We start from the raw sequence: 26,030 nt of genomic DNA on the forward strand, positions 1-26,030 counted from the left end.
TACCAAAATCAGATACCAGTACCGTCCCATTTACTAATGAGATGGTCCGGTACCGGGTTTTAACGGGACGGTTCCCGGTTCCGATCCCAAATTGACACCCTTACGCACACATCTTGGCGCAGACCTAGAGATGTGTGTGGCACAGTCCAACGGCTGGCAGCACCTTGGGCGTGCTGGGCTCCATGGAGACGAGCTAAATTCCACACCAGCGGCTCAAGTACTTGCCGTCACGATTCCTGATCGCTCAAAGCTGAAGATGTGGATTTTCATTTCCCGGGTAATACTATAAATTGGATGCGGAAGAATAAATACCTCTCGCATGCGAAAAACTTTAATCTAAAAGATTGATCTCCATTCTTTCTCCCAATCAAAGAGAAGAGAAGAGAAGAGAAGAAAAGAAAAGTTTTATTCTCCTGTGATTAATAGTCAAACTCAAAATAAACACAAACGTGGATATCTACCACAACACCTCCCGAAATCAAAGGGGGGACGAACTCTGCATCAGCGGTTCCTAAGTTTTTCTCCCTCTCCGATTATTGTAAAATTCGTACTTTGTTTTTCCTTCTTCAATCTTAAAATCTCTGATGGGTTTTAAGGTTTTTAATTATTTAATTACCGGGTCCATTAATTCCTTGTTTTAGAATCTGTCATTTAATTTTTTCTATAGATCTATTTGGCGATTTCGATCTGGTTATGTCGTTGCTTTGAGTATGGATTTTGGACTCTTCTCTAACTGGGGATTTTGTGTTTCTTTCTCTGATCGAATTGGTAGGCATCCGGGCAAGGTGAGGGTTAGGTTTAGGGTTTGGGGCTGGATTCGTTGCGTTGGTTGGGGGAAAATAACAACATGTTACCCGTGGAAAAAGGAAAGAAAAAAATTAGCATCTTGTTAAGGTTTGGTTCAGGGATCCACAGATAGATCCATAAGTTTTGGTGTGGGATTCAGGCAGTTTCAGTTTTGGCGCAGTGGGGGAAATATCCTCCTTAAGTACCTAACAGTTTGTCTTAATCTAATTTGATATGTAGTAAAGGAGATCTTTTAGTTGTTGAAACGAAAATGGGGACTTACCCCCCCCCCCCCCCTTCTCAAAATTTCTCCTGCTTGAAGTGAATTGATGAGATCGGTGATTTTCTGATAGGTATCAGATGTTGGGTAAGGGTGATAAGCTCTGAAGTTGGGGTTTTATTTTTAAATATATTTTTTCTCTAAAAATAAGTTACCATAATCAGCATATTTTCTGAATTTATTTATGTTTTTATTTGACTTATATTAAACACTTTTGAAATGGAGCTGCTGATTTCATTCCACCCCAATCGGATTGCAACTTGTTTTTCAGTTCCAATTTTGGCTCTTAGAGTAGATTGAGCCTGTACACAAGGGGTCAGGGTTTTTGTTTTTCTGTCAATTTCTTTGTTGGGTCAAAATTTGATCACATTATTCTTTGCTTTTCTGTTACTGGAATAATGTGTACATGACTATCATCTTTGTTCCGCCGTATAAGTGCAGGTTTTAGGATTCATTGGGGACTTTGTGGATCGTGAGATAGTGGTTAATGCTTTAGTCCAAGGCTGTATTTTCTTCAAGATTTGTTAGACTGGATTTTCTTCAAGATTTGTTACATTCTTTGGAGCATTATTTGAGGACTTGGATTCTATAGGATTTTCTCCAACAAGATTTAAATCTTTTCACATAAACAAGCTGATTAGTGTCATAAGGATTCAGAAGCTACAAGTAAAGCAATAAGATTCAGAGTTTTTTCTCTGGGTGAGTATCCATATTATTGAAGAAATTTTGTGTCGGAAATTAACATCCTTTCATTGCTATAGATTTCTATCTGGGTGGCCTTGATTTGGTATGACTGATTGTTTGATGCACAAATTTTAATTTTTGTGGTTAGACATATGCTTAGTTTCCTGTTATTATGTTGCTGTAGATTTTTTATTTATGTTGCTGATCTGTTAAAATTGATTCTTTTCTTTGTAATGGGAACAGCTGAGTTGAACATTGTTTAATTTTGGTGTGGTCAACCATTGCATTTTGTCCAACATTGTGCATGTTACCATGTTTGGTAGAGAGGGGGGAGGAGGTTATTTGAGTTTATTCTATATGGAATGGCATAAAAAAGAGTTGCCTGAGAGATTTTGAACGAAGTTTTCTAGGTGTTTTTAGTGAATTTGTTTTTCATAGGTTCTTATTTGAGAAAGTGCTTGTGGAGGGTAGGGGAGGAGGAAAAGCCAGAAATAGTTTTGATAATAGGTTAAGTCTCAGATATTTTGCATCATATATCTGAATTTTCAGTCTGCATTTCCTACTATCTGGTTTAGGTTCTTATAGTACTACAATAACAACTACAACAACAACAATAACATAACCTTATCCCAACTAAATGGGATTGGCTACATGGATCCTTGCTCTCCAATCAGCTCTATTCAACGCCATACATGATACAAGTCCTAAGCTAAGCATGTCTTTCCTCACCACTTCTCCTATGTTTGTTTTAAGCCTACCCCTAGCTCTTTTAGCTTCTTCAATTTGAATCAAATCACTTCTCTATAATGGAGCATCCTAAGGCCTCCATTGCGCATGGCCATGCCACCTCAAACGATTTTCTTGTAACTTATCATGCGTCGGAGCTACTCCCAGATTAGAGCTAATATGGTCATTCCTTACTTTATCCTTCTTAGTTTTGTTACACATTCATGATTCATCTCAACATCCTCATCTCCGCTACACTTGGTTTAGCTATTTGACGCTTCTTAACTGCCCAACATTTTGCACCATACATCATAGCCAGTCGTATGATAAAAAATTTTCCTTTAAGCTTTAAAAGAATACGTCGATAATACAACACTCCGGACGCACCTCTCCCCTTCAACCATCCCATTTTAATTCTATGAGCAGCATCATCATCTATATCACCTTCTTTATATATGATTGAGCCCAGATACCTAAAATATTCATTTTGTGGAATCTCCCTCTCATCAATTTTCACATCTTATTAACCGTCCTAGTGTAACTAAAGGTACACACCATATACTTTGTCTTTGTTCTACTTATTTTCAAACCATTTGATTCCAAGGTTGATCTCCACAACTCCAACTTGGCGTTAATTGCTGCTTTTGTCTCATCCATCAAAGCAATAATATCTGCAGAAAGCATACATGTAGAAACCTCATCTTGAATGTCTCGGGTTAAATCATCCATGATAAGCACAAACAAATAAGGGTTTAAGGCTAATCCTTGATGTAACCTAATTGTAATTTGGAATTCACTACCTTGACCCCCCCCACAGTTGTTATGCTAGTCATCACACCATCATACATATCTTTAATTATGCCCACAGATTTACTTGAAACCCTTCTCTTCTCTAGTTTATGCCAGATTAACTCTCTAGGGTCTTTGTCATATGCTTTTTCTAGGTTGATAAAAACCATATAGAGATCTTTCTTGCCCTCCCAAAATCTTTCCATGAGTCTCTTGAGTAAGAAAATAGCTTCCATCATGGATCTTTCTGGCGTAAAACCAAATTGGTTCTCCGAAATAGTAGTTTCTTTTCTCAAGTGGGTTTCAGTAACCCTCTCCTATAACTTTATAGTATGATTCATTAGTTTTATGCCTTTATAGTTATTGCAGCTTTGAATATCACCTTTATTTTTGTAAATTGGGACCACTATGCTTCTCCTCCATTCAGTTGACATTTTTCTTGAGCTCATAATCTTATTAAACTGCTTGGTTAGCCAAGATAAACCACAAATTCCTAAGCTCTTCCATACTTCTATTAGGACCCTGTTTGGGCCTGGAGCCTTCCCTACTTTCATCTTTCTTAAAGTTTCTTTAACTTCAGACACCCTAATTTTACTTATATCTACGACATGTGGTGTCTAGATGAGTACTGCAATCTTTTGGGGCCCTATTAGTCTGAATGAGTTCATTTAGTTGGCTGTGGAAATACTCTTTCCATCTGATGCAGATTTATCACCAAACTAGGCTTCTTTTATTAGGAATAAGTCTAGGGTTGGGTAATATACATGTTGGGCCTTTGATCCCATGGGTTTTCTATGTAATATGCCACTTTTATGGGCCTAAAATATGGGTAGTAAGGTTACATACGGGATTAGGTAGTAGATTTCTTTTTATTTGGTTAAGTGGTCATGTGACAACTTAAGTGGTCATATGACTATTTAATAATTATTGAAGTTGGGTTGGATTAGGACTCTATAAGTCCAGCCATGTTTTGAGTCTATTTCTTTTAGTATTTTAGTTTCCTAGTTAGTTTAAGTTACCTAGTAGGTTAAGGATTGGGTTAGGCCTTTCCTTTTTAGAGTAGGAGTCTATTTTTGAGTCTTTTATATAAGGTTGTAAGGTGGGCATTGAACACGAATTTTGATATTAATGAAAGCTTTTGCTGCTCTTCTTCTACATTGAAGATTTTTGTCTTGTGTCTGATCAAGGCTGGTGGAATTGGTGTTTGATCCGATTGACACCTTGCGGTGTGAAGCCCGGGTGGTTCTTTTGAAGCTCTCCTTCAAGTTCTTTGACGATCTCTTTTAATTTTCAAAATCAAGACTCAAGAATTTTTCATGATCCTCTAACCAACTGAGCTGCCCTTGCAAGAACAATAAGTTAGAATCATCCCATCAATACCCATTCTTCTCCTAATCCTCCAAACCACCCTGAAACCTATTTTGACCTAGCTAATTCACCTGTTCATAACGGATCCTGGTTTACTGGCTCCTAGTTGGTCCCCTACCAATCTAGGACTACATTACCATTTTTGCTCAATGTCCTCATCCCTTACTAATACTCTACCATCTTCATTTTTAATATATCTAATATGGTTGAAATCTCTACTCTTCCTTTCTCTCGTTCTAGCTGTCTTATATATAGCTTTTTCCTTTTCCTTTGTGTTCAAATTGTTATAAAGAACTTCATGTTTATACACCCTTGCTTTCCCCACAATCTTAGCTTCATTTCTGGCAAATATATATCTTTTTAGATCCTCTACCTCATTGTTTTGCTATGTCTTAAAACTAGCTTTCTTAGTCTTAATGGTTCCTTGAACCTCCTCATCCCACCACCAAGTCTCCCTAAGGGCATGGCTGTTTCCTTTCGATTCCCCTAGGACCTCTTTAGCAACCTTCTTTATATAAGTTATCTCATTTCACATCGTATTAGTGTCTCCCTCAAAGTCTCACTTTCCTCACTTTCCTTGTTTAACCACTTTATCAGTAAATGAATTCAAGGATTCTCTTTTTAAGCTCCACCAGCTTATCTTAGGGCAACTAAGCTCCCCTATTTTTCAATTCTGCGTAATGAGGTACTTATCCATCACTACCAATCTATGTTGAGTGGTCAGGCTCTTCCCAAGTATAATGTTGCTGTCCTTACAAAATAATCTATCAGACCTTCTGGTTGGGAAGAAATCTATTCGGATGGTGGTATGCCCACTGTTGTCGTCCCAACTTCCGTAGACTCTTCGAAAGTGGCTCTCTGCCTTGCTGATTTTCTTGAGTCTGAAGCAAAGCTGTGGGAGAATTATCTTGTTGGAAATTTCTTGGCTCTCGCCCTCCCTTCCATATCGTTAAGCTGTCCCTTTCCAAGCAATGGTGCCCTCAGGGAACCTTGGACACCTATCTGCTTGACAATGAATTTTTCATCTTCAAGTTCTCCTCTTCTCTTGATAAGGTTCGTGCTCTCGAAGGTGGTCCCTGGCTGGTGGGGAAGAAGCCAATTTTCTTGCGCCAATGGCACCGTCAGCTGCAGCTTAGACGAGTGGACCTCTCCTCTATCCCTCTGTGGATTTTTCTTCCTGGATTGCCGCTCCATTACTGGTGTACCGATGGTCTCAGTACCATTGGCTTTGTTCTGGGAAAGCCTTTGTTCTCTGATGTGCGAACCATGCGTAAGGATCGCTTGGCCTTTGCGAGGATCTGCGTCGAAGTCTTTGCACATGACCCTCTTCCTTCCTTCATCACTGTGAATGAAGGGGATGCTTTCTGCTTTGAGCAGGATGTGCACTATGACTGGAAGTCCCCGCAGTGCTTGGTGTGCAAAGCGTTTGGCCATGACTCCCATCTCTGCACTCCTATGGAAAAGGCAAACGATGCCCCAAATCTCCCTGCTGCTGAAGTTCTAGCTCCCTGTGGTGATGTCGATGTGAATGCTCGTGTGGCAACGGAAATTGATGCCCTAAACCTCACTGTTGCTGAAGCTTCAGCTCCCTGCGGTGAAGTCGTGGTGAATGCTCATCGTCTTCCCTCTGATAGATCTCTTTCTTGAGGGAGGCCGAGAGCTAGGTTCCGACACCGGAATAATCGTTGGGTAAAGAAGCTTCCGGCTGAGGCCTCCAAGGCCCTGTCGCTATCGAAGTAGCAGCCTTGGAGAGATTGTTAGAATTGCTTCAGCCTTTTGTCGCCTGCTGATGATTCAGAGATCCTGACTTGTCCTGAAAAACCCATTTTGAGGTTATACCTCGGAGCAGGTCCCTTATGGCTGAGAACCCTGCTGCTGAACTTTCCATTCCTAGCTCTGGAAGTGGAGACGACGCATCGTTGGCGTTGGCCCCTCCAGAAAACCTCCCTTTGGCTCCTAGCGTCTGTGCTTTGGCATTCTCTGTGCCTTCGTCTGCGCAAGGTCTTTTTAAGCAATCTGTGGGATCTGGCTTTGTTCACCCTTCCCTGGTGCCCCCCTCCTTTAGACTCCTGTACCATGTGTGACCCCCTGGCTTTATCTTGGATGCTCCTCTCCTTGGGTCGGGTCTCCTTATTCCCTCCTCTGATCCTCTCTTTCCCACTTCTGGATCTGGGTCGGGTTATCCTCCAATCTAAAATTCTCCTAACCCGGCTGAGTTGCTTTCTTCCCACCCAAATGGGCGTATTTGGATCCTCTGGGATCCTCGCAAAATCTCCATCTCCTTTCTTTCCTCCTCCTCCCAATTCATTCATCTCTGTTTCTCGGATTGTCTTGGCCATGCTTCCTTCTACTTTTCTGTTATCTATGCCCACAACTGTCCCATTCAAAGAGCCCTTCTTTGGGCTGACTTGCGTTCCATTGCCAGCAGCATTGGGTCTCTCCCTTGGGGCCTAGGGGGTGACTTCAATGTCATCAGATTCACCTCTGAAAAACAGGGTAGTAACCAGCTTGATTTGGAGGCTATGGAAAATTTCAATGATTGTATTGATGATATAGGTGTCAATGACCTTTGTTGGACGGGCTTCCCCCTAACCTTGAGCAATAAAAGGGCTGGCATCCACCAAATCTCTTGTAAGCTCGACAGGGTTTTAGTCAATGAAGCCTGGCTGACCTCCTTTCCCTCCTCCCATGCCACCTTTGAAAGCCCAGATATTTCGGACCATTCCCCTATAGCCCTTGCCATTCAGCCTTACACTTCCTTTGGCCCCAAACCCTTCCAAGTATTTTGACATGTGGCCCTCCCACCCTTCCTTCTTGCCCACGGTATTGGAGGCTTGGTCCAAACCTGTTTTCGCCTTCACAAGTCACAACCCCCCTTATTGGTTTCTCTAGGAAGCTCCGCAATGTCAAGGAGGCCCTCAAGAGCTGGAATAAGAACATCTTTGGTGATATCTCTCTTCAAGTTGCTGATTGCAAAGAGAGACTTGCCTCCATACAGGTTCGGCTGCAGACTGACATGCACAATACCATCCTTGCTGAAACTGAAAAAGATCTTACTGTTGAGCTCTCTACTTTGCTCTCTAGGGAAGAGAGCTTCCTTAAGCAGAAATCTAGAATCAAATGGCTTGACTTGGGAGATTCAAATTCTGCTTACTTCCACCGCTCAGTTAAGGCCAATGTCAATGCAAACTTCATCACTCAGCTCTCTTCCACTGATGGCTCTCTTGCCACCACAGTTAAGGACATAAAGGACTTGGCTGTCCATCACTTCAAAGGTATATTCAATGCTCCTATGATGGATTATGTTCCCCTGCAGCGACCTGCTGAACAAGTTTATCCCTACTAGCTACATTGATGGCTTGAGCTCTATCCCAAAAGAAGAGGAGATTCTGGAAGTCATACACTCCTTAAAGGTGTCCGGAGCTCCAGGGCCGGATGGTTTCAGCATGGGATTTTTTCTTGCCACCTGGGACATCATCAAGGTGGATCTCATTGCAGCCATTGAAAGTTTCTTCTTTAATCCCAGCCAGATCAAAGGAGTCAATTATACTTTTCTTTGCCTTATCCCTAAAAAGGAAGGTGCTTTGGCTATGAATGACTTTCGGCCCATTGCCTTATGCAATATCCTCTACAAGTTTATTGCTAAGATCCTAGCCAGAAGACTCAAGAGTGTGGTGGATTTACTCGTCAGTGATAACCAATCAGCTTTTATTCCAGGCAGGAACATCTCTGACAATATTCTTCTGTGCAATGACATAGTCAAAGGGTTTGACAGGAAGAATCCTACCCCTTCCATTCTTTTGAAGATTGACATTCACAAGGCTTTTGACTCTCTAAGGTGGGACTATATATCTCAAGTTATGCTCAAGATGGGGTTCCCTATGCCTTTTATTCACTGGATTAGTCATTGCATCTCCTCTCCAAAGTTCTCAGTCTTGATCAATGGCAGTCCGGCGGGTTACTTTGGTGCTACTGTGGGAATCCGTCAGGGATGTCCTCTCTACCCTTACTTGTTCACCTTGGCCCTGGAAGTCCTCTCTAGACATATTCAAATTTGTACAGACCAGCAGCTCATTGCTCCTATGCCCAAGTGCAAAGCTCTAAAGCTTACCCACCTTGCATTTGCCGATGACTTGATGATATTTTCAAAGGCCTCCATCGCCTCTTTTGAGTGTATCTTGCTTTGTCTGCAGCAATTTCATGAGATTTCGGGCCTTCGCATCAACCCTGCCAAGTCCCTTATCTTCTTTGCTGGTATCCCTGATCCAGACAAAAGGGAGTTCCTAGTGAAATCAGGATTCCAAGAGGGTCATTTGCCGGTCAAGTATCTGGGCCTCCCTTTGATCCCAGCCAGGCTCTCTGCTCATCATTGCACTCCCATGTTGGACCTTATTAGGAAAAGACTTCAATTATGGAAAGGCAAGCTTCTCTCTTACGCAGGCAGGCTGGTTCTTATTAGATCTGTCTTAGAGGCTTCATACATCTATTGGTCTGGTATTTATGGGCTCCCGCAAGCAACCATCAAGTCTTTGGAAGCTCTGTTTGCTGCTTTCCTATGGAAGGGGACTGATTCGCCAAGGTTCCTCCACCCCATTAGATGGGCTTCTGTGTGCCTCCCAAAAAAGGAGGGTGGTCTGGGCATTAGAAGAATCAAAGAAGTCAACTTGCCTGGCATTATGAAGCTGATTTGGAAGATAGCCTAAAAAAAGAAGAGCATTTGGGTTGATTGGATTTATTCGGGCCTTCTCCGTCAAGACTCCATTTGGACTGCTTCTGCCTCCTCTGATGCTTCTTGGGTTTGGCGTAAGATCCTTGAGATTCGTCATCTTGTTCAAAGTTCTATCCTCTCCCTCATTGGCAACGGCCTCTCCACTTCCCTTTGGCCGGACAATTGGCACCCTAAGGGAATATTACTTTACCTTGTTACCCCAAGGACGATCTATGCTAAAGGTCTCCACAGGCTGGCTCTTGTTGCAGACATTCTCCACCAAGATGATTGGGCCCCTCCCCCTACTTCCTCCCTGCCGCTTGCTCTTTTGGAATGATCTTCGGTCCATCCATAGAAGACTGCCTTCTAGGGGTGACTGTGTCTCTTGGACTGCAAACAGCTCTCAGAAGTTCTCTTCCAAGGGAGCTTGGAATCTTATCCGGTTCAAAGGTACGACGGCTATCTGGAGGAAACTACTTTGGTTCAAGCACCACATCCCCCACCACTGCTTCACTGCCTGGAGAGTCTTTACCGATTGTCTTCCTACGCAAGCTTTCCTTCGTAGGCACCAGATCCAGGTTTCCAATGCTTGCTGCCTTTGTTGGAACAATATCGAAGACTCGGCCCATCTATTTTTTGACTGCCCTACCTCCAGGGCCATCTGGAAAGGGCTTCTATCCAAGTGTTGGCCTTCCCATAGAAGGATTCTCACTTTCTCTAGAGAATGGATTTGGGTCGATATGACCTTTGGTGGTCCCTCTATCTACGACACTGTGGGGAAGATGGCCTTCTGTGCGGCCCTTAACCATATTTGGATGGAGCGCAATATCAAGAAATGGACCTGCAATTCTCATTCCTTTCAACAGATTTGGGATTCCATTTCCTTTGAAATCTCCTCCAAATTATTGACTGCCCCTCCCTCTTTTTGCTCTAACACCCCAAGGAACAGACTTAATGTTGTCTCCTGGGGCCTTTCAAATGTTTCTTTTTCGGCTCCAACTCCCTCTAGCTGAAGCCTTTCTTAGCCGTGGGCTTTTGTACTTCCCCCTTTGGGGACCCTTTCTTCTTTGTTAATGAATTCTTTTATTCACCCAAAAAAAAACCTCATCTCCTCGACCCCCCTGGTTTCCTGTAAGCTCCTTCCTCCTCCTTGTACTTTTGTCACCCCTCTTGGCTGCTCCTATTGGCGTCTCCATCACAATGAAACCAGATCTCGGTTTGTTTTGTCTAGGCTCATTGAGTCTTCGATGCCTCTCCTCCCTCTTCCCCAATGATCCATGGTATTATTTGGAACACTCGAGGTCTGAATTCTCCCTCGAAGCATGCTGCCGTTCGCGCTCGCATTCGCTCCTCTCGCTCTTGTTTCTGCTTCCTTTTGGAAACTCATATTAAAGAGACAAATTCATCAAAAATTCTTAGCTCCATTGCTCTGGGTTGGTCTCTACTCTCCAACTACTCTCACCATCCAAATGGCCGAATATGGATCATTTGGGATTGCAGCAGAATTTCCATCTCCCTTATTTCCTCTTCCTCTCAATTCATGCACGCTAGCTTTTCGGATTGCCTAGGACATTTTTCTGTATTTTTCCGTCCACTTCAATGTGGTTTATGCTCATAATTGTCCTACTCAAAGGACTTCCCTATGGGCAGATCTTCACTCCATTGCTATCCAAACTGTATCCCATCCTTGGGGATTGGGAGGAGATTTTAATGTCGTCAGATTCAGCAATGAAAAACAAGGTGGGGATCATTTAGATATGGAAGCTGTGGAGTCTTTCAATGAGTGTATTGAGGATATTGGTGCAAATGACTTTAGATGGTCTGGTTTTCCCCTTACTTGGAGCAACAAAAGGCCTGGTAACAATCGCATTGCTTGTAAGCTTGACAGAGTGATTGTCAATGAAGAGTGGCTTGCTTCTTTCCCTTCATCTCATGCAACCTTTGATAACTCGGACATCTCTGGTCACTCTCCCATCTCCCTAGCCATCCAACCCTTCTCTTCTTTTGGTCCTAAACCTTTCAAATATTTTGACATGTGGTCCTCTCATCCCACCTTTTTGCCTGTTGTTCAAGAAGCTTGGGACAAGCCTGTTTTTGCCTTTTCTACTCCTCTCATTGCATTCTCAAAAAAGCTAAAAAATGTAAAGGCTGCTCTCAAAGTCTGGAATCTCAATACTTTTGGCAACATTACTCATCAAGTAGCGGATTGCAAAGAGCGACTCGCTTCCATTCATATTCGGTTGCAGTCAAATTTCCTTAATGGTTCCCTTGCTGAAGAAGAGAGAGAGTTCCATTGAGCTCTCCTCCTTGCTTGCAGGGAAGAAAGTTTTCTTAAGCAAAAACCTAGAATCAAGTGGTTGGACTTGGGAGATTCAAATACAGCCTTCTTTCATCGTTCTGTGAAAGCTAGAGTTAATGCAAACTCCATTGTTCAGCTATCTCACCTGGATGGTTCTATTGCCGCTACAGTAAAGGACATCAAAGACTTGGCTGTTTAGCACTTCAAAGGCATTTTCAGTGGCCCTCAGGGGGATCATGCCCCCATTCATGATCACTTGCTCAACAAGTTCGTTACTCCTGAATTTTATGCTTCCTTATGTACCATTCCTAAAGAAGATGAAATTGTGGAAGCTATTCACTCTCTCAAGGTGAATGGTGCTCCGGGACCTGATGGCTTTAGTATGGGATTCTTCTTAGCTACTTGGGATATCATCAAAATGGACATTATTGCTGCCATCAAGAGCTATTTCTTCAGCCCTAGTCAGATCAAAGGTATCAATCACACTTTCCTTTGCCTTATCCTGAAAAAGGAAGGTGTGGACGCTATGAATGACTATAGGCCTATTGCTTTTTGCAACCTGCTTTACAAGTTCATTGCCATGATTCTTGCTCGAAGATTCAAAAGTGTTGTGGATCTCTTGGTCAGTGACAACCAATTGGCCTTCATTCCTGGTAGGAATATTTCAGACATCATCCTTCTTTGCAATGATATTGCCAAACTATCTTATGGGTCCTGGACATGGAACAGTATAAGAAAGGTTCTCCCCATTTTTAGGAAAATGGTTAGATGGAGAGTTGGATCGGGAGAAAACATAAGCATATGGACTGACCCTTGGATTCCACCCTGCACCACTGGTGACCTTCCACTCCTCTCTCCCAACCCTAGGTTTAACAGGGTTAATGAGCTCATTTGTAACCGTACTTGGAATGCGCCCCTAATTCGATCACTTTTTCTTGCTCCCACTACCAAAAGCATCCTAGCCATCCCTCTATCTAATCAATCTCATGCAGATGCACTCTTCTCCCCCCTCACTAAATCTGGGACCTTCTCAACAAAGGCTGCAGCCAGATATTTCAAAGCAATCCCGACTTTGGGCGATCACCAATCTGGACCATAATTTGGAAGCTGGGAATCCATCCAAAGTTTAAACTCTTCCTTTGGAGATTTGCACACGAAGGTGTTTCCACCAGAGGGAACCTTAGATGGCTAAACTCAGATTGTACTATTTGTCCCTTGTGTTTGGCTGCACCTGAAACTTCTTGGCACTTTTTTCTGTCTTGTAAATTCACCAAGAGACTCTGGGCTGCCAGGCCCCTTGGCCTGCGAACTGAATATATCCAAGGTGACAACATTCTTGATGCCTTTAATCGCCTAATTGCTAACCTTTCCAAAACCGAGGTAAACACTTTTCTTGGAGTGGCTGCAATAACTCTCTACTTCATTTGGCATAATCGAAATGAGGTGGTTTTTCAAGGGAAAGAGTTCTCCCCCAATTCGTTTATGTATAACATAGCTTCTTGGATAAGGGACTGTGCTATCCTTCATCATGATGGATCTAACCTGAACATGCCGGCACCCTCCCTTGAGGACAACCAGCCCAATCAGGATAAACCCCCCCCCCCTAGAATTTTACCTTAACCAGGCCAAAAATGAGTGCGCTCTAATTGTATCGGATGGCAGTTTTGAAACAACCACCAAGAAGGGAGGTTGGGGAGCCTTTGTTTTCTATAACCATGAACTTGTGGACTGGTGTATGAACTCTGGTTTTGCAGGATCACCACAGGAAACAAAACTCAGAGGAGTTAAAGAAGGGATCAAAAAGGCACTAAAGAGAGATTGCAGGGAAATCATTATATGGACAGACTCGTTGGAGGTATGGGGTTGGATCAATTGCCAGGAGGAAAACCTGTGGTCGTGGGAGCACTACCATTTGCTGTTTGACATTAAATATTTAATTTCGTCTTTTAAGTCTGTAACTGTATTGAAACAATATAGAAGGCTGATTTCACCAGCACTCCCTAGCGTCGCATGCTAGGATATCAAACTCTGAACTGGTTTGTAAGTTTTCGTTTTTTTAAGCAGTAGGAATGTTTAATTCACCCAAAAAAAAAAAAAATTTGATATTGTCAGAGGATTTGACAGGACAAACCATGCTCCTTCCATTCTCATGAAGATTGACATCCATAAGGCCTTTGATTCCCTAAGGTGGGATTTTATTGCTTAATCATGGGGTTTCCTTTGGTGTTTGTCAACTGGATTAGCTCTTGTATCTCTTCTCCTAAGTTCTCAGTTTTGGTTAATGGTAGCCCGACAGGATACTTCGGAGTTTTTGTTGGTATTCGTCAAGTTTGTCCTCTTTCCCCTTGTTTACTTTGGCGATGGAAGTTCTCTCCAGAGAAATCCAGTTTAGCACTTGATCAGATGCACATTTCTCCGTTACCCAAGTGTAAAGCTCTCAATCTTACTCATTTGGCTTTTGCTGATGACTTGATGATTTTCTCTAAGGCCTCGATTGCCCCGCTTGAGTCCATTTTGCTATGTTTTCAGCGCTTCCTTGAGCTTTCAGGTCTCCGCATCAATCCCTCAAAGTCTCTATTGTTCTTTGCTGGGGTTTCAAAGATGGACAAAATTGCTTTCCTTGAGAAATCTAGGTTTCTTGAGGGTCTATTGCCAGTTAAATATTTGGGGCTTCCTTTGATTCCGGCAAGACCCTCTGCTCACCATTGCACTCCTATACTGGACCTTATCCGGAAGAGGCTTCAACTATGGAAAAGCAAGCTTCTCTCTTATGCAGGCAGATTGGTTCTTATCAAATCAATTTTGGAGTCGTCCTACATTTATTAGGTTTGGCATTTATGGCTTCCCTCAAGCAATTATCAAGTCCTTGGAATCCCTCATGGCTTCTTTTCTTTGGAAGGCCAATGATTCCTCAAGATTTCTCCATTCTCTTAGCTGGGCTGCCATGTGTCTCCCTGTAGAAATTAGTGAATGGCTTGATTGATCAATGAGATCAGTCAAGCTCTCTATTTATAATAATAATAATAAAAGAGATTACAAAGGGAAACACTGTTCACGACACTGTTCACGTGAACAGTATCACAGCCCAAATATAACTCTAATTCTAACTAGTTAAATAGAGCTAGAATAGAACTAGGAAAGGGAAAATAACTAAAATAGAAATAACACCCCATGGGTCGATCTTATATCATGGATCGACCCATGTCACACGTAATACCCAAATACCCATATTCCAACATTCCCCCTCAAGTTGGTGCGTAGATATCAGTCATGCCCAACTTGCAGACTAGAGGTTGAAAAACTTTTCCACTTAAGCCTTTGGTGAACACATCAGCCAACTGTTCCCCAGAATGCACACAAGGAACACAAACCATCCCATTATCCAGATTCTCCTTGATAAAATGACGATCAATTTCAATGTGTTTCGTCCTATCATGCTGCACTGGATTATGGGCAATGCTTATTGCTGATTTTGTCGCGCAGAGAGTCGCATAGGCAGAGTAATAGGAATACTCAAATCTTGTAACAAAGTCTTGAGCCACAATAGTTCACAAATACCAAGAGCCATAACTCTAAATTCAGCCTCTGCACTAGAACGGACCACCACTGTTTGCTTCTTGCTGTGCCATGTAACACAATTTCCACCCACAAATGTACAGTAACCTGTGGTGGATTTTCGATCATGGGAACCAGCCCAATCTGAGTCAGTGTAGGCCTCAATCTGTAGATGATGATGACGAGAGAATAATACTCCTTTACCAGGAGCCGACTTCAAGTATCTCAAAATCTTGAATACTGCTTCTAGATGATTAGACCGGGGATCATGCATAAATTGACTGATAAGACTCACAGCATAGGCAATATCAGGCCTAGTGTGAGATAAATAAATTAGTCGCCCAACTAGCCTCTGATATCTCCCTTTGTCCACTGGTTCACCATCAGTGTCTCGGAAACGAGCATTTGCCTCAATGGGAGTATCCACAGGAGAACAGCCTAACATGCCAGTTTCAGAAAGAAGATCTAGAGTATACTTGCGTTGAGATAAGAACAGCCCTTGAGAAGAATGGGCCACTTCAATCCCTAGAAAATAGCGAAGTATGCCTAGATCCTTAATCTCAAATTCCTTGGCCAAATAATTCTTCAACTTGGAAATTTCAGCAGGGATATTTCCAGTTACAATTATATCATCGACATATACTAGGAGGAGAGTAATAATGTTGCCCGATGTCTTGATAAATAAAGTGTGATCTGCATTGCTTTGTTTATAACCAAATGTCAACATCGCTGTCTGAAAATGACCAAACCATGCACGTGGTGATTGTTTCAGACCATACAACGCACGCTTAAGTTTACAAACCTTGCCATGAGTTGTAGCAGATGAGAACCCAGGAGGGACATCCATATATACCTCTTCCTCTAATTCACCATGGAGGAAGGCATTTTTAACATCAAGCTGCTGTAGACTCCATCCTAAGTTCACAGCACAAGAGAGAATTACCCTGATAGTGTTCATTTTGGCAACAGGTGCAAAAGTCTCCAAATAATCTATCCCATATGTCGAGTAAATCCGCGAGCAACCAGCCTTGCTTTAAAACGATCAACTGTTCCATCGACTTTTTGTTTAATTACAAAGACCCACTTGCAGCCAACAGTCTTCTTTTGTGGTGGAAGTGTGACAAGATCCCATGTACCACTCTTCTTTAGAGCTAGCATTTCTTCGATCATGGCCTCCTTCCACCTAGTATTTGAAAATGCCTCCTGCTAAGTCTGTGGTATGGAAACAGAGGATAAAGAGGAAACAAAAGCATGAAATGATGGGGATAAAGATTCATACGAAACAACCTGTGATATTGGATGTTGCGTACAAGACCTTTTTCCCTTTCTAAGAGCAATGGGTAGATCAAGTGATGGATCAGAAGTAATAGGAGAAGTAGCAGCATCTAAAGGATTAGAAATATTACCAGAGGAGGTGTCATTCGAACCTGGGTCAGAGGACAACTCTTGGTCTGGTAATGCTGCAGTGGTGGGCTGTTGTTGCCCTTTTTCTTTCGATAATCTTGTTGTGTGAAATCTTTCTTGGCTGTACTGCTTGCTCCCCTTGAACATCATTATCTAAAGGTACATGATAGTCATCAATAGGTTCATGTAGAGGAGGAATGGGAATCGGCACTTCTTCTAGAGTAGGAATGGACTCCCCGTGAAGAGGTGCCGAAGATGGAAAGAAAGCCACAGCCTCATGAAAAACGGCATCCATGGAAATAAAATCTCGACGAGATGTAGGATGATAACATTTATACCCCTTTTGGGTGGGAGAATAACCAATGAAAATACAGCGGAGACCGCGGGGATCAAGCTTGCCATGGGCATAGTGGTTTCAAACAAAACAAACACACCCAAAAATTTTGGGAGGAATAATATAAGAAGAAGACCCCTTTAAAAGATCAAGAGGAGATTTATAGTCAAGTACCCGAGAGGGCATCCTATTGATAAGATAAGCAGCTGTTAAAACAGCCTCCCCTCAGAAATGAGAAGGAACATGCATTTCAAACATAATAGAGCGAGCTACATCAAGAAGATATCTATTTTTACGTTCAGCCACTCCATTTTGGGGTGGAGTGTCAACGCAACTGGTTTGATGAATAATACCCTGAGTAGCAAGAAATAATTGAAAGGCTCCATCGAAATATTCACGACCATTGTCACTCCTGAGAGTTTGAATGGTAGCTTGAAATTGAGTTTGAACCATGCTATAAAAGACTTTAAAACAGGAAAAAACTTCACTCTTGTGTCGCATTAAGTAAACCCAAGTGGTGCGTGTGTGGCAATCAATAAAGGTGACAAACCACTTAAAGCCAGAAATAGAAGAGGTACGTGAGGGACCCCAGACATCAGAATGAATCATAGAAAAAGGCTTAGAACATCTTTTATTTGAGCTAGAATAAACAGAACGAGTTTGTTTTGCGAAAACACAAGCCTCACATAATAAAGAGTGAGGGTTACAATGCTGAAATAAAACAGGAAAAATCTTATCTAAGGTTCCTAAAGGTGGATGGCCCAGTCGACGATGCCATCGGTGCAATTCAGATAAATGATGTTCAGCGGAAGTAGCAGTAAGAGCCTGGCCAGACATAGTAACAGCATGAGAGATAAGATCATCGTCAAGCAAGTAGAGACCACCACCCATTTTACCAGGTCCAATCGTTCTCCCTGTCCCCAAGTCCTGAAAGACACAATGTGAAGGATAAAAAATAACTTTGCAATTGAGATCAGATGTGAAACTACTGATAGAAAGCAAATTAGAAGTTAACTTAGGAACATGTAAAACAGAGGACAAAGATAAAGAAGGAGAACAATGGATGACTCCCTTCCCTGAGACAGAGGAAAGAGAACCATCGGCTATTTTAATTTTATCTTTGCCTGAACAGGGAGAATAACGAAAAAATAAATTGGATTGACCAGTCATGTGGTCAGTGGCTCCGGAATCGATTATCTAAGGATGAGATAATGCCGAAGCACAATGACCAGCAAAAGAAATACTTGGTTTGGAGAAAACAAGGTTCGATTCAGAAGAGGGAACCACAGTCGAGGTAGAGGCAGGTGCAGATGAAGAGGCGAAGGTAGTCATCATACGACGAAAGGCAGCAAGTTCCTCTGCAGAAAGTGTGGTAGTAGGGGCTGTTTTAGTAGCTTCAGAAAGATGGGCCTGTGTGCCACCATGACCACGGCCATGGCCTCGACCACGACCACCACTATGACCATCAGAAGAGTCAGATGGCCGACCATGTAACTTCCAGCAAAAATCCATAGTATGTCGTTCCTTTCCACAATGAGTACATTTAAGAGGTTCCTTCTCAGACAAGGAACGTGTACTAGTACTAGAAGAGCCACCTCTAGAAGAAATTAAAGCAGATCTCTTTGGCTGTGTAGTTGGTAACATGGTGGAACGACGAGTATCTTCCAATTGTATCATAGAGTAGGCTTGCTCCAAAGTGGGAAAAGGTGAACGACTCAGAACTTGAGACCGAAGCTGATCATATTCCACATTAAGGTTAGTCAAGAAAGTGTATACTCTGAATTTATCCTCCCTAAGCTGAAATTTGGTAATATCAGAAGGACAATCAAGCTGAAAGTTATCATAATCGTCAAAGCTCTTGCCACAGGCTACGGAGTTTACAGTAGTATTCAGATAAAGTAAGTTCTCCCTGTTTGGTTGCATGGAGTTTTCGTTGAATATCATAAACTTGTGCATCATTCCCTACCTGGGAATAGGTACCGTTAGCAGCTTTCCAAATTTTTGCGGCTGAATCAAGTAGTGTATAGCCACGGGCAATGGATGGAGTCATTGCACTGAGAAGAAAAGCCATAACAAGAGAGTTGCTGGAACTCCACTTGTCTTGTAATGTACCAGCTTCACTTGGTTTGACAGTGGTACCATATATATATCCCTTATAGCCCCTTGAATCAATGGAAAGAAACATTTGTGTAGACCAAAGTAAATAATTAGTGCCATCGAGCTATATCGGGCTGACTAGAAAAGAGGGATAATCATGATGGGTCCCTTGTGTAGAAGATTGGCCAGTGTTGGTCGTAGCAGTGGATGCAGTTGAATCAGGCATACTGATAGAACTTCAGTAACCGAGAAGTGCAGGAATTTGCAGAATATTCTGCAATAGGCAGTAGTTCTTCAAAATAAACTCTGCAGGTTGTATAAAGAAACAACTACAATGTTGTCAAACAAAGGGAAGCTGCAGATCTGAATACAGAAAAAAATCTGCAGGGCTTCAAAAAAAATACTACACTCTTGCAAAAAAAAATCTGCAGATCTTCAACAAAAAAGCTGCTGTAGGTCTTCAAAAAATTGCAGGTCTTCAATAAAAAACTGCTGCAGGTGTTTTAAAACAGCTGCAGGTCTTCAAAAAAAAGGAGGAAAGGAGTCTGCAGATCTTCGCACAATATGGATTTGCAGGTCTCGAAAAAAAAAATTCTGCAGGTCTCGAGAAAAAAATTTTCAGGTCTTAAAACATATGCAGGTCTTCTAAAAAAAATTCTGCAGTGCTTCAGTCTTCAAACATGGAGAAAAAAATACTGCAGGTCTTCGAGAGAAATAAATCTGCAGGTCTTCAATCTTCGAGAAAAATAAATCTGCAGGTCTTCTAAAAAAAATCTGCAGTGCTTCAGTCTTCAATCATGGATCTCACTGTGCATGGAGATCATAAAATAGGATAAAGTAAAGGAGGTAAACTCTAGGGCAAGTACTAGATCATATTTAGATCACCTCAAAGTATTGTCCCCATGAAATAATGGAAACGAGAGAAGGGAAGAGAGGAGGGTCTCGGTTGATTTAGGGTTTTAGGGTAATGGGTTAGTTGATCTAGGAGAGATCAATTGTGGAGGGAGACGATGGAGGAGAGCATAATTAATTTCTCAGATATCGAGTTTAGGCTTTGATACCATGTAGAAATTAGTGAATGGCTTGATTGATCAATGAGATCAGTCAAGCTCTCTATTTATAATAATAATAATAAAAGAGATTACAAAGGGAAACACTGTTCATGACACTGTTCACGTGAACAGTGTCACAGCCCAAATATAACTCTAACTCTAACTAGTTAAATAGAGCTAGAATAGAACTAGGAAAGGGAAAATAACTAAAATAGAAATAACACCCCATGGGTCGATCTTATATCATGGATCGACCCATGTCACACGTAATACCCATATTCCAACACTCCTCAAAAAGGAAGGTGGTCTAGGCATTTGAAGAATTAAAGAAGTGAATTATGCTGGTATCATTAATCTTATCTGGCAGATTGCCTCTTAAGAAGAAAAGTATTTAGGTCGATTGGATATACTCGGGTCTCCTTCGTCAGGACTCAATCTGGACTCCCTCAGCCTTGTCGGATGCTTCTTAGGTCTGGCGTAAAATTCTTGCTAACCGCCACTTGGTGCTTCAAGTCATTCGCTCCAAGATTGGTGATGGTCTCTCTTCCTACCTTTGGTTGGATCACTAACACCCATTGGGAATTCTTCTCCACTTGGTCACTCCGAGAATCATTTATGCTTCGGGTTTCAACACTCTCCTTGCTGGCTGACATCCTTGATCAAAATGGCTGGGCTCCCCCCTCCCTTAACCTTATTTGGAATGAGCTTCGTTCCATTCCAAGAAGGCTAGTGGCAAGATGTGACTGTGTTACTTGGTCGTCAAACAACTCAAGCTCCTTCTCCTCCAAGGCAGTCTAGAATCTCATTCGTTTGAAAGGCCCGTTGGTTCCTTGGCATAATCTTCTTTGGTTCAGGCATCACAATCCTCGTCACTGCTTCACAGCCTGGAGGGTCTTCACCAATTGACTTCCAACTCAGGCCTTTCTCTACAGCCGCCAGATCTCAGTCTCCCTTGCTTGCTGCCTTTGTTGGCACAATCTTGAAGACTTGGATCATCTTTTCTTTGATTGCCCTACTACCGCTGCCATTTGGAAAGGAATTTTAAGAATGCTGGCCTGCCCGCAGAAGAATTCTCCCTTTCTCTAGAGAATGGATCTGGATTGATATGACCTATGCTGGTTCCTCTATTTGCGATTTGGTCGGAAAGATGGCTTTTTGTGCTGCCCTCAACCACATTTGGATGGAGCGCAATATCAGGAAATGGACCTCCAACTCTTGCTCTTACCAAAATATTTGGGATTTCATTTCTTTTGAAATTAATGCAAAGTTATCTCTAGGCTTTAGCTCCCCACTCCCAGTGTTTAGACACCCCAAGGAACAGGCTCATTGTTGATCCCTGGGGTCTCTCCAATGTATCTTTAGTTGCTCCAGCCGGTCTTGCCTAAGGCTTGGGCTTGCTGTCTTATTTTTCTTTCTTCCCTTCGGGGCCCCCTGTCTTTTTTCTCTCCCTTTTGGTAATGAACTTATTTATTCATCCAAAAAAAATATACATTTGGGTGAGCCCATAGTGAACCCAATAGGGTTTTTGAATCCTGGGATCGCATCACCCTGTTTTAGTCTTTAGATGATTATTGGCCTTTTTTTAATGCTTTTTGTTGTAATGGGCTCCATTCTAAATCCCAAAAAATTTAGTACAAGGGGTGTACACGGACTTTAAGTCCTTTTCTAGTAGCATTAGGAGTTTGAAAGTCTAATTAGTTGTTTGGTGTTATTAGGATTTCTGAAGTTGTAGTTAGTCTTTGATTCAGAGTCAGTTTAGGAATTGGTTTATGTTGTTTTCAGTTTATTATTGGTCAATTAAATAGTGGTTTGAGTTGTATTAGGATTAGGCAAGTTCTAGTAGTAGTAGGAGTCATATTTTGAGAGTTTTATATAAGCTTATGTACTGTGCCGTATGGCTACCTAAGATTGAATATAGATTTTGAGTTTGTTTAAGTGGTTTCTGCTGCTTACGTTTCAGTTATGATTAGGGTATCTTCTTTTTCTTCTCTTCAATTCTCTGCTGTAAATTCGTTGTTATTCTGGTAATAATTCTTCTTGAACTTCTTTTCTATGAGACTTTTTTTTCCAATTTCTTAAATATTTTGTTTGCGCTAAATACTAGCATTGGTTACTGTTCACAATTCCTAAACAGTACCTGATTTCTTTATGTTCTCTAATTTCTTCTGTTTTCTAGAACCCTAGTCAATTCTACCCTTTACTCATTACCATTCTCTTGTAGCTCAGCCTTAGAATTCCACAACCCTAGGCTATGCTACATTGATTAATACACTTTGGAAGGTCAGGAGGCACATGCTCACAGAGGGAGGGGAAAAAGGGAGGGGAGAGTGGAGAGTGTTTCCTTACAATAATTTTGTTCTCTTTTGTTTCCTTACAACAATTGTGTTCTCTTCTTATAATCCCGTGTCTAAATAGAGTTGGGTTTTTGTGAAATATAATAGAAAAAAATGAAGTGCAGTTAGATTCACACTGGGTATGGGAAGAGTGGGCATAAATATTATGATATTCATTTATTTGTCTTTCGGGTAGAGCTGTGATAGTTCTTAATGCTGCCTTCTACATGCAACCCAGATCCTTAGCCAAGGATTTTTGTCATGGGTTTCAGTGTACACTACTATAATTTTTCTGCTGATCCTGTGGATTCTGAAAAGAGTAAACGATGATATATCAATGAATTATATCATGTACCTAGACAAAAGAATACTCAAGTGTTGCATTATATTTACTTTGAAAGCTTCTTATATTTACATTAAAAAAAAAAAACAAAAAAAACTCAGCTCATTTATTGGTAAATATGAATTTGCAATATTTTTTATGGTCCATAGAACTTTCAACAGCTCATAGGTGAATTTTAGCTTTAACTGCGGATCCCAACTATTTATTTATTAATTAAGAAGTAAAAAAAAAAATTATTAAGGAGAAAAGAAAGTTACGTAATGCAACAACGACGACAACAACAAGAAGGATCAGTCCATCAACTACATACTTCTAGGAAGAATCACACTCTAGCCTAGTGCCCCAAATAAAAGTGAAGTTTGTCCCCCCTCCCCTTCCCGCTGCTTTAGCTAACTCATTACCTAGAGCATTTAACAATTTCAGCTTCCAAGTTAACCAAAGGTTCACAAAATCAGTATAAGATACTGGTTCTCCAAATAAGATGCGTGTCTCGAAGGATTATCTCCAAAGTCACAATTCAACCATTTCATGACCTGCACATTATCACCCTCAATCAACGCATTAGAACAACCATAGGAAAATGCAAATCTAGGCCTTCAGTATCCACCTTCAACTCTGCAGAAATAAAATCACATACTCCAATTGGCTCAGAGTAAACCAACAATATAGTACCCTCATGATCCTTGAAGCGCTACCATGTAGTTCACCTTAATAGCATTGGAGGGAGCATTCCGCTTGGTTTATGTCAGGGAGTGTGCTAGCAGAACAGCGACTGTGTCTCATGAAGTAGTTTCTTTGAATCCCATTGAATTCCTCCTTAGTAACATTTCACCTTACTGTTGTTATTGTACTTATTTATTTAAATGGTATTCATAGGGATGTTGGGAAAGATGCTTATCGGGTGTTACAATAACAACGAAAGTGTAAGTTGAGAAGTCTTTCAGAATTTGAGGAGAAAAGTGTTTTATCTAATATTCAGGTTTTGTAGATGGAGAAAGTATATATTTGGGGTTAAAAATGATAAATTCTTTTGTAGCCTATGAAACTGTAAAGAGAGAGAGAAAGAGGGATCGGATTCTCTGGCATTAGTATCTTTTGATACTATTGTCATTACATACGCTACATGGTTTGATGTTAGGTGCTGATCAGGTGCTCAATGTCTGTAATGTGTTTCTCATACTTTCTAGCTTCTTAAAAACCTGTAGTATGGGTAGTGAGGATCAGGTACTTTATTTACCTACAAGGTTTCCTATGGATGGTGAGGGAATTCCCCAAAACTCTTCCTGTTTTCCTCTGTTGGTGATTTCCCCATGAACATGGCTTGTTTCGTGGAGCCAGCTGACTGGGAGTTCATCTGTTTCTGTTCTTTGGTCCATGTCATGAGCCCAGTTGGTCGATCTGAACATTCTTATTCTGCATGCTGAGAATGCAAGATTTTTCATTGCAAATATTTGGTGACATGTAGATTATGTAGTACAGCAAACTATTTTGCTGTAAACGGTACACGGTTATGACTGCATTTCACATATAATTTGTCTCATCATATTATCTTCTATTTGTAAAGAACTGTATTCTGAGAAGTTTAATATTTCAAATAACTTAATACAGTACAGCCAAGATGACAGATATGAAAGGGAGCACATCCACTGTCACAGATATCCGTGCATTGCACAAGGAATGGGATGAAGCTTCATGCCCAATCTGCATGGACCATCCACACAATGCTGTTCTCCTAATCTGCAGCTCGCATGACAAGGGCTGCAGGTCTTACATCTGTGACACCAGTTACAGGCACTCAAATTGTTTGGATCGGTTTAAAAAGCTGAGGGTTGAACCTAGAAATAACTCCTCATGGTCTAGATCATCCTTACCCGAAAATAGAGACAGCTTAAGACTTGGTCTCAGCCCTCGTCGTGGGCATAGTTCTGAACCTAACTTTGAAAGTTCTGAACCTAACTTTGAAGGTTCTAGAATGAGAAATGGCTTGGAAGATGAAGTTCATGAAAATTATAGTTCAGATGAAAATAACGAAGGAACTTCGACTGGATCACTGGAACTTCGAGTAAATAGCCGTGAAGAACCAGATAGGAACCTAGAAATACGAGTTGATGACATTGTAGAGATGGATCAAGCTGAGACATTAAGGGAGAGGAGTGGTTTTGAAGAAGGGAATTTATTAAACCCAGGCTTGAACTTGAAATGTCCATTGTGCCGAGGAACTGTACGTGGCTGGAAAATTGTAAAGGAGGCTAGACAGTATCTTGACCTCAAACGCAGGAGCTGCTCTCGGGAGTCCTGCTCTTTCTTTGGAAACTACAGGGAGCTTCGGAGGCATGCCAGGAGGGTCCACCCAACAACACGACCTTCTGATGCTGACCCATCTAGACAAAGAGCTTGGCGAAACCTTGAGCATCAACGAGAATATGGTGACATTGTAAGCGCTATCCGTTCAGCGATGCCAGGAGCCATCGTCCTTGGGGATTATGTTATTGAAAGTGGAGATGGGCTCACTGTAGACAGGGAAAGCAGCTCAAGTGAAGGCAGTGGTCCATGGTGGACCACGTTCTTCCTATTTCAGATGATCGCCCCAGTTGGGGAACCGAGGGGCATTTCAAGGGCTTGGACTAGGCATCGTCGCTCATCTGTCTCACTAGCCAGTCGCCGTAATCTATGGGGTGAGAACCTCTTGGGTCTGCAGGATGACGAAGATGACTGGAACCTGGCTAGTGATATTGGTGAAGATGTTCCACCAGTACCAAGGAGACGTAGGAGGCTGACACGATCCAGGCCTAATGAAGATCAACTATGACGGTCAGAGCCTAGTTCTGGTAATTCTATAGTTCATGGTCACTTGCTTAACTTCAGGAAGTTGTGTTCCTGATTTTCTTTCAACAACTTTAACGGCTAGTTTACTGTGATTGTTTCAATACTGTGCAGAATTGCCTGAAAATTTGAGAAAGGTTATGCATGGTTTCACTAAGCTTGATGAAGAGCCGTGTAATCAGTTATCCAACAGGCCAATGTTGGTTAGAGAAAATTCAGAATCGATTTATTTCAATACATGACTCGGCTTTGTAAAATATGTTAGGTTTCTCTTCTTATATACTGTTATTTTGATTTAGTTATACTGATTCAGTTCTTGTTCCAAGTATTCTCAATTATGTTTGCAATCGCGAAAGTGTGTGTTTCTGGTGGCTTGAAATTGTATTTATTTGTGTATTTATTCATTGCTGGCTTGAGGCGGAATTGCATCAAAAGATTTGCCCCTGGTT

The 26,030-nt window shown here is 41.7% G+C and overlaps 2 protein-coding genes across 7 annotated transcripts; both read left to right on the plus strand.

The window, feature by feature from the left end:
- Positions 1-397: 397 nt before the first annotated feature.
- On the plus strand, positions 398-25,860 carry LOC122654637. 6 transcript variants are annotated; one of them, XM_043848824.1, is made up of 4 exons: positions 398-538; positions 1,508-1,765; positions 24,367-25,586; positions 25,667-25,860. In XM_043848824.1, exon 3 carries the CDS (start codon positions 24,377-24,379, stop codon positions 25,565-25,567), a length of 1,191 nt encoding a protein of 396 aa, XP_043704759.1. In that variant the 5' UTR covers positions 398-538; positions 1,508-1,765; positions 24,367-24,376; the 3' UTR covers positions 25,568-25,586; positions 25,667-25,860. The 6 variants fall into 6 exon arrangements, with proteins under 6 accessions (XP_043704759.1, XP_043704757.1, XP_043704758.1 ...); XM_043848822.1 differs by having other exon boundaries at positions 25,696-25,860; XM_043848823.1 differs by having other exon boundaries at positions 24,372-25,586; positions 25,696-25,860.
- Positions 6,490-7,979, plus strand: LOC122655477. The gene is made up of 2 exons (XM_043849669.1): positions 6,490-6,623; positions 7,526-7,979. The coding sequence occupies exons 1-2, from the start codon at positions 6,490-6,492 to the stop codon at positions 7,977-7,979; spliced, it is 588 nt and encodes a 195-aa protein (XP_043705604.1).
- Positions 25,861-26,030: the final 170 nt, after the last annotated feature.

The sequence above is a fragment of the Telopea speciosissima genome, chromosome 3, assembly GCF_018873765.1.
Source record: "Telopea speciosissima isolate NSW1024214 ecotype Mountain lineage chromosome 3, Tspe_v1, whole genome shotgun sequence".
NCBI lineage: Eukaryota > Viridiplantae > Streptophyta > Magnoliopsida > Proteales > Proteaceae > Telopea > Telopea speciosissima.